The sequence below is a fragment of the Mizuhopecten yessoensis genome, unplaced genomic scaffold (genome assembly GCF_002113885.1).
Source record: "Mizuhopecten yessoensis strain PY_sf001 unplaced genomic scaffold, ASM211388v2 scaffold25, whole genome shotgun sequence".
Taxonomy (NCBI): domain Eukaryota; kingdom Metazoa; phylum Mollusca; class Bivalvia; order Pectinida; family Pectinidae; genus Mizuhopecten; species Mizuhopecten yessoensis.
The window spans coordinates 535,388-545,007 of NW_018403340.1; the positions used below are offsets into that span (position 1 = coordinate 535,388).

Sequence of the window (9,620 nt, forward strand, 5' to 3'; positions counted from 1 at the left end):
TCAAGGTCATTCATTTGAACAAACTTGGTAGCCCTTCATCCCAGCATGCTACAGGCCTAATATCAGTACCCTGGGCCTTTTGGTTATTGAGAAGAAGTTGTTCGAAGATTTTAACGTATTTCAACCCCTGTGACCTTGAAAGTGGGTCAAGGTCATTTATTTGAACAAACTTGGTAGCCGGTCATCCCAGCATAGTACAGGCCCTATATCAGTACACTGGGCCTTTTGGTTATTGAGAAGAAGTTGTTTGAAGATTTAAGACATCTGACCCCAGTGACCTTGAAAGTGGGTCAAAGTCATTTATTTGAACAAACTTGGTAGCCCTTCATCCCAGTATACTACAGACCAAATATCAGTACCCTGGGCCATTTGGTTATTGAGAAGAAGTTGTTTGAAGTTTTTGAAGACATCTGACACCAGTGACCTTGAAAGTGGGTCAAGGTCATTCATTTGAACAAACTTGGTAGCCCTTCATCCCAGCATGCTACAGGTCCAATATCAGTACCCTGGGCCTTTTGGTTATTGAGAAGAAGTTGTTTGAAGATTTTAACATATTTGACCCCTGTGACCTTGAAAGTGGGTCAAGGTCATTTATTTGAACAAACTTGGTAGCCCTTGTTCCCAGCATGCTACAGGCCAAATATCATCTTCCTAGGCCTTTTGGTTACCGAAAAGAAGTTGTTTAAAGCAAAAAGTTGACGCCGGACGGACGCCGGATGCCGGACGCCGGACGCCGGACGCCGGCCGGCCGGTCGGCGGACTCCGCACCATAACATAAGCTCACTTGCCCTTCGGGCAGGTGAGCTAATAAGTCAAGGTCATGTATTTGAACAAACTTGGTAGCGCTTCATCCCAGCATGTTACTGGCCAAATATCATCACTCTAAGCCTATCGGTTATTCAGAAGGAGTTGTTGAAAGGTTTTAAACATATTTGACCCCTGTGACCTTGCATAATAACCAAGGTCATTTATTTGAACAAACTTGGTAGCGCTTTATCCCAGCGTATAACTGGCCAATTTTAGGCACCCTAGTGAACCCTGTGACCATGAAAATGGTTGAAGGTCATTTATTTGAACAAACTTGGTAGCCCTTCATCCCAGCATGCTTTTGGCCAAATATCATTACCCTAGCCCTTTTGGTTAGTGATAAGTTGTTTAAACTTAAAAGTTGACGACGGACGGACGACGGACGGACGACTGACTGACTGAGGGAAATAGCACAAACAAACCTTGACTGTCAAAATCAAAAATTTGTTTATCTGATCAGTCTCATAAGAAGACATGCACAACTGCATACCAAGGGGAACCTACATATCAAACTTGAGAAAGATCTCTCCAGTACTTCCAGAGAAATAGCTATTACAAACCTTTAATGTCACAATCCAAGACGGTGGCCTGTCAGCCATTTTGTTTATCAGGTCAGTCTCAAATTAACACTCACAACTAAAGACCGAGGGGGCCCTACATACAAAATTTGAGAAAGATCTCTAGTACTTCCTGAGAAATAGCCATAATAAATTTTCACTGTAAAAATCCAAGATGGCTGCCTGTCGGCCATTTTGTCTATCTGATCAGTCTCAAAAGTAAATAGGCACAACTAGAGACCAAGGGAAACTACATATAATATATGTGAAAGATCTCTCGGGTACTTCCTGAGAAATATCGATAACAAGAATTGTTTAAGGAAGGACATGGACGACTGATGAGGGACAGACCAAGGACGCAGGGCGATTTGAATAGCCCACCATCAGATGGTGGTAGGCTAATTAAAATTCCTTATGAGGAGAAATCAAATTCAATATAGAAGAAATCAGATTCCATAGAAGGAAATAGTGGCAATAATGTCTAACACACACAATTCTACGTTAAGCAAAACTTCGTAGTATACTCGATCTCCTTCAAACCTGCATTACCTAACCCATGTATCAAGTACATGCCTGTAACAATTTGTTAAACCTCATTGTGATAAAACGATGACTATACCTTATTTTTAACTGTCACTCGAACATTTCCCTCTTCAATGAAATACATACAGTCTGCCTCATCACCCTGTAACAAAGAGGAAACAAATTTACACAAAAAATAGGAATTCATCATTATTTTAGTTGGAACTATAGAAATATTTCAAAATGACATGAAAGTCACCCAATCTCCTGTATGTTTATTTTCAGCATAATAAATCATTGACCAAGCTACAACTGATAGATTTCCACCTGTCAATCAAAATGGTCCAACAATGACCAGGTGTTTGCATACACACTGTTAAGGTAACCATGCCAACACATGGATATAATAAGAAAGCATGTGGTTGATTTATATGAAGAAAATGTTTTATGTTTTATAAACATACAAGAGGCCCAAGGGCCTTAGCGGTCACCTGAGTTATATCATAGGTACTGGTAGCTTTATTTTATTGTTCAGATGTGATGTGGAAATCAGCATGTTAACTAAGTGAAATACAATACTTGTAATGACATCAAAGGATAAGAATTTGAAAATATTGGTAAAAATTCCCTTTGGGGCCCCGCCCTAGCCCCTTGGGATGAGGCAGGAATTCCAATTTTACAATGCAATACCCTCATCCACCAAAAAAAAAATCTGACTAAGTTTGAGTAATTTTCTGCTGAAAATGGATAAAATATACCCGAAAGTGGTATTTTCCTATGTAAACTATAGTAAACTTTACCTCCTTTTTGAAACATTGGTTGATTTTCCCTTTGGGGCCCTGCCCTGGCCCCAGGGGTTGGGGTAGGAATTTCAATTTTACAATTTTAAACCATCTTCCTCCAAGGATAATTCTCACCAAGTAGAAATAGTTTTCTATAGGAAGTTGTCAAAATATACCCAAAAGTGTTTTATTTCCCTATATAAACTATAGTAAACCTTACCCCTTCCCCAAGGGAGAACGAATAGCTCGGGGGTCCTGAAATTTACAATTTAAGTAAAGCCCCTGATGATCTTTCTTTCCATGCAGAGAAAATGACTGTAGTACCTCTGAGTCTGGAGAAGAAGATTTTTTAAATATTGGTTAATTTTCCCTTTGGGGCCCCTCCCTGGCCCCAGGGGTTGGGGTAGGAATCCTAATTTTACAATTTTGTAGCCTCATTTACCAAGGATGGTTCTGACCAAGTTCGAAAAAAATCATCCACTGCTTCTTGAGAAGAAGTTGATAATGTAAAAAGTTTACGGACGACGACGGACGGAAAGCGATCAGAATAGGTCACTTGAGCAAAGCTCAGGTGACCTAAAAACACAAACACTGCAAATATTTATTTTTTTTTTTTTTATTTCTGTGACATTCCCTGGCCTTTTGCATCCCAATTTCAAAGCCTTCCACATTCAAACAGGCCGAAGTGCCAGGATGAGATATACCATTTGTTAAAATGGGAAAAAAATGATATAAGAGATATTAGAGCAAATCATTTTCACCAAAACTAAAGGCTGATAAACAGAATAGATTGAAAGTAGGTGAAACGAAATGCGAGGAATGATTGAAAATGAAATGGAATGAGCCCACCATCAGATTATGAACTGTTAAGCCTAAGGAACGAGAGGCCAACAGCCATGTATTTCTCAGGGCAAATTACTGGGGTGCTGCTGAACCCAGTTGTCATGTTCAAAATCTGTCTTGACCAGTCCTGTAACAGACCATATATAATTCAAGTTAAATGATTAAGTCCCCCAAACTAAGTTTTTACTCTGATTCTTATTAAGTCACCCCGAACGAAATTGGGTGACTTATTGTTATTGTTCCGTTTCTTATTTATTAAGTCACCCCAAACGAAGTCTGGTGAAAAGACCTATTGTTTTTGTTATGTTTCTTCTTCTTCTTCTTTTCCCCCTACTTTTGTGGAACCTGTATCTTTTGATTGGTAGAAGATTGGTTTATACTCATTTGAGTATGTTGTAGGCCAAGGTCTGAAGATGTTACAGGAAGAATTTGAAGTAGGCCAAAAATCCAATAAGGCCGCCATGACGTCATATGTTAAAACCTTTAAAACAGCTATTACTCGAAAACCGTTGATTGTACAGAACTGGTGCAACGATATTATTTGTAGATAATTTCTATATCCAACTTTTTCTCGTTACATATTAATACAAAATATTTCGCTGTTGGGTCAAAAGTCACCATTTTTTTTAAAAACATTCATTTTTCATTGCTTTTGAAAAGTACTTCTACAGATCGATGGAGTATGTCATTCCGATGAAGTTGATATATTAAGTTTGGTTATTCAGAAGAAGTTGTTTAATGTTTTTCACATATTTGACCCCTGTGACCTTGAATATAGGTGAAGGTCATTCATTTGAACAAACTTTGTAGCCCTTTTCCCAAGCATGCTACTGGCCAAATATCATCCCCCTGGGCATTTTGGTTATTCAGAAGAAGTTGTTTAATGTTTTTCACATATTTGGCCCCTGTGACCTTGAATATAGGTGAAGGTCATTTATTTGAACAAACTTGGTAGCCCTTCACCCAAGCATGCTACTGGCCAAATATCATTTCCATGGGCAGTTTGGTTATCAAGAAGAAAATGTTTTAAGTTTTTAACATATTTGACCCCAGTGACCTTGAAAATGTGTGAATGTAATTTATTTGAACAAACTTTGTAGCCCTTCATCCCAGTTTGCATTTGGCCAAATATCATCACCCTAGGCCTTTCGGTTATTAAGAAGAAGTCGTTTAAAGTAAAATCTTGACGCCGGACAGACGGACGGACGATGCGCCACGGCATTCAGGTGAGCTAAAAAACAAAATGGCTGCCATTTCCTGGCCTATGATTGGTCAAAATTTCAATGTCAAAATCATATCCAGTAATAACATCTGTACTCTTTGATGGAACATAATGAAACTCGATGAAAGGGATGATAACGGCACAGCGCTTGTTTTCGACAACAACAAAAAATCACTTTGGATTCATTATGGCGCCCAAATGCAGGCTTCTGATTGGTTGAAAATTTAAATATCGTCTAATTTTACTGAAATTTGGTATGTAGATGAACTATGGCACTAAGAACACAACTGCGGTGTTCATTTTGTGATAAAACAAAATGGCTGCCATGTTCTGCACTCTGATTGGTCAAAATTTAAATATTGTCTGATTTTCATGAAATTTGGTATGTAGGTATATCATGGATTACCGGTCACTTTCGTAACCTGAGTTTCATGTTTCGATAAAATGGCTGCCATTTCCTGCAATCTCATTGGTCGAAATTTAAATATTGTCCAATTGTGATTAAATTTAGTATGTAGGTTAAATGTGGCACTGCGATCACAACTGCAGTTCTCATTTTGTGAAAAAATGAAATGGTTGTTTACTAAGTGAGGGAGGGGTGACTTCTGCTATTGCTTGCAATTGCAATTCTAGATATTATTATTATTATTCCGCCGTCAAAAGTCTCTGCGCTTCATCTCAGGAACTACTAATGGGAAACTTATCATACTTTGCATATATAATCAGTACAATTTGTAGTTGTGCTTCTGAGTCTTATTTTTCTGCGGCATCCATCCAAGAATGCTGCCACTGCTCTGATTGGTCAAAATCATATCCAGTTATAACATTCGTTATATTTGACGGAACATAATAAAATTTGATGAAAGGGATGATAACATCACATCGATCGTTTTCAACAAAAAATATTTCACTTTGGATTCAAAATGGCGGCCAAATGCTGGCTTCTGATTGGTTGAAATTTAAATCTGGTTCAATTTCGATGAAATTTGGTATATAGCTGAAGTATCGCACTACGAACACAACTATGGTGTCCGTTTTGTGAAAATACCAAATGGCTCCATTTCCTTGGCTCTGATTGGTCACAATTTGAATGCCAAATTCATATCACCAGTAATAACATTCGTTATATTTGATGGAACATAACTCAGTGAAAGGGATTATAATGTCATAGCGCTCGTTTTCGACAAATTGGATTCAAAATGGTGGCCAAATGCAGGCTTCTGATTGGTCAAATTTTTAATATTGTCCGATTTTCATGAAATTTGGTATGTAGGTCTATCATGGAACACCGGTCACTTTCGTGACCGCACTTTCACATTTCGACAAAGTGGCTGCCATTTTCTGGCCTCTGATTGGTCGAAATTTGATTATCGTCTAATTTTAATGAAATTTTGGTATGTAGGTGTAGTCAGGCTCTATGAACACAACTATACAGTGTTCGTTTTTGAAACAAAAGGCCCAAAGGGTCTGTATCGCTCAACTGAATATGTTTAAAATAATTGGTATAAAGTAAAGATATAGCACTCCATGGTAGGTGCTGTAAGTACATATGAAATTTCAGAAAGATCCATCCAGTACTCGAGATAAAGCGAGAACAAAATTCAAACAGAGCCACATCCCTAGGCCCTAGGGGAGGTCATTACCACCAATTATACAAAATTGAGTCCCTTGGTCCAAGGATGCTCCAGACTAAATATGGTTTTACCTTTATTTCCCCTATTGGGCCCCGCCTCTCTGCCTCCAGGGGGGTTAGACACACTGTTTATACAAAATTGGTTCCCCTTCACCAAATGATGCTTCATACCAAATTTGGACAAAATCCTGTCGTTCGTACAGAAGAAGGATTTTAAAGAATAATTTGCTATGTTTCCACTATTGGGACCGCCACTCAGGCCCCTGGGGGGCCAGACCCACAGTTTATACAAAATTGGTTCCCCTTCAACCAAGGATGCTTCAGACCAAATATGGTAAAAAAAAAAATATCCTACAGAAGAAGAAGGATATTAAAGAATTTGCTATATTTCCCCTATTGAGCCCCTCCCCTCAGACCCCAGGGGGGCAAGACCCACCGGTTATACAAAATTGGTTCCCCTTCAACCAAGGATGATTCAGACCAAATATGGTAAAAAAAAAATCCTACAGCAGAAGAAGGATATTAAAGAATTTGCTACATTTCCCCTATTGAGCCCCTCCCCTCAGACCCCAGGGGGGCAAGACCCACCGGTTATACAAAATTGGTTCCCCTTCACCCAAGGATTCTCCACACCAAATATGGAACAAACCCTTTCATTCCAACAGAAGAAGAATTTTAAAGAATAATTTGCTATGTTTCCCCTATTGGGCCCACCTCTCAAGCCCCTGGTTGGCCAGACCCATGGTTTATACAAAATTGGTTCCCCTTGAACCAAGGATGCTTCAGACCAAATAAGGTAAAAAAAAAAATATCCTACAGAAGAAGAAGGATTTTAAAGAATTTGCTGTTTCCGCTATCAGGCCCCGCCCCTCAGCCCCCAGGGGGGCAAGACCCACCGGTTATACAAAATTGGTTCCCCTTCACCCAAGGATTCTCCACACCAAATATGGAACAAACCCTTTCATTCCAACAGAAGAAGAATTTTAAAGAATAATTTGCTATGTTTCCACTATTGGTACCGCCACTCAGGCCCCTGGGGGGCCAGACCCACAGTTCATACAAAATTGGTTCCCCTTCAACCAAGGAGGCTTCAGACCAAATATGGTAAAAAAAAAATATCCTACAGAAGAAGAAGGATATTAAAGAATTTGCTATATTTCCCCTATTGAGCCCCTCCCCTCAGCCCCCAGGGGGGCAAGACCCACCGTTTATACAAAATTGGTTCCCCTTCACCCAAGGATGCTCCACACCAAATATGGAACAAAACCTTTCATTCCAACAGAAGAAGAATTTTAAAGAATAATTTGCTATGTTTCCCCTATTGGGCCCACCTCTCAGGCCCCTGGTTGGCCAGACCCATGGTTTATACAAAATTGGTTCCCCTTCACCCAATGATGCTTCAGACCAGATATGGAACAAAACCTTGCATTCCTACAGAAGAAGAAGGATTTTAAAGAATTTGCTATATTTCCCCTATTGGGCCCCACACCCCAGACCCCAGGGGGGCCACACCCACCATTTATACAAAATTGAGTCCCCTTGGCCCAAGGATGCTCCAGACTAAATTAGGATAAAATCCTTTAATCCCTACGGTAGAAGAAGGATTTTCAAGGTTTTACCTCTATTTCCCCTATTGGGCCCCCCTCTGCCCCCAGGGGGGGCACACCCACCGTTTATACAAAATTGAGGCCCCTTGGCCGAAGGATACTCTAGACCAAATTTAGTCAAAATCTACTTGGCCGTTCAGGACAAGTAGCGTTTTAAAGAAAAAGTTGAAGGAATGACGACAGATGACGGACGCTGCGGTATGGCATAAGCTCACCATGGTCTTTCGGACCAGGTGAGCTAAAAATCAAAATGGCTGCGTACTTAGCAGGTGGAGGGTGACCTCCGCTATTGCTCGCAATTGCAATTCTAGTTCTTATTGTTATTCTTCCCCCCCAAAAAGTGTCCGCGCTTAATCTTAGGAACTACTAATAGGATTCTTATCATACTTTGCATATGTAATCAGTACAATTTGTAGTTGTGCATCTAACTCTTAATTTTTCCGGGTCAACCATCCAAGATGGTTCTGAAGAAGTTGTTTAACGGTTTAAACTTATTTGACCCCTGTGACCTTGAATATAAGTCAAGGCCATTTAGTTGAACAAACTTGGTAGCCCTTCATCTCAGCATGTTATGGCCAAACATCATCACCTTAGGCCTCTTGCATTGGTTACTGAGAAGTTGTTTAAAGATTTTAACATATTTGACCCCTGTGACCTTGAAAATGGATAAAGGTCATTTATTTGAACAAACTTGGTAGCCCTTCATCACAGCATGACTCTGGCAAAATAACATCACCCTAAGCCTTTTGGTTACTGGGAAGATGTCGTTTAAAGTAACAAGAGGCCCAAGGGCCTTAGCGATCACCTGAGTTATATCATAGGTACTGGTAGCTTTATTTTATTGTTTAGATGTGATGTGGAAATCAGTATGTAAACTAAGTGAAATACAATACTTGTCATGTCATCAAAGGATAAGAATTTTAAAATATTTGTAAATGTTCCCTTTGGGGCCTGCTCTAACCCCTGGGGATGGGGCAGGAATTCCAAGTTTACAATGTGATACCATCATCCACTAAAGATTATTCTGACCAAGTAAAAATAATTTCCAACAGAAAATTGTCAAAATATACCCAAAAGTGTTGTTTCCCTATATAAACTTAAGTAAACTTTACCCCCTCCCCAAAGGAGAACGGATAGCTCGGGGGTCCTGAAATTTACAATTCAAATAAAGCCCCTGATGATCTTTCCATCCATGCAGAGAAAATGACTGTAGTATAGGATTCTGAGACTGGGGAAGAAGATTTTTGAACAAGAGGCCCAAGAGGGCCTGTATCGCTCACCTGAATATTTAAGCAGTCATAGCAAAATATTCTCATTAAATATTATATTGCACTAAAAATATTTCCCTCGCAAACTTTGTTGGCTCCATCTGTTGAAACTACCAGCAAAATATTATTATAAGATTCTATGCTTTTTGATTCTTCTTCAGAAGTTGCTTGACATATTTTTCCCTGTGATCTTGTAAGTAGGTCAATGTCATTTTCCTTCTCAAATTGGTTAGCTCTATTCCAAAAAGCTACCAGCCAAATCTTATGAATCCATTCCTTTTAGTTCTCAAGAACAAATCCATTAAAATGTTGTTGACCTCTGTGACCTCTAAAGTAGGTTGAGGTCATTTTCATTTGCAAACTTTGGTGAGCTCTATCC

At 39.4% G+C, this 9,620-nt stretch overlaps 1 protein-coding gene across 4 annotated transcripts in view; it reads right to left on the bottom strand.

Moving 5' to 3' along the window:
* LOC110452570 (cAMP-dependent protein kinase type II regulatory subunit-like) overlaps positions 1–9,620 on the bottom strand; it is a 215,194-nt gene that overhangs the window by 79,064 nt on the left and 126,510 nt on the right. For all 4 annotated transcript variants that reach the window (XM_021503932.1, XM_021503144.1, XM_021502335.1 and 1 more), the window contains exon 10: positions 1,984–2,049. In XM_021503932.1, coding sequence (XP_021359607.1) covers positions 1,984–2,049 — 66 coding nt within the window. The remainder of the gene's footprint in view (positions 1–1,983; positions 2,050–9,620) is intronic.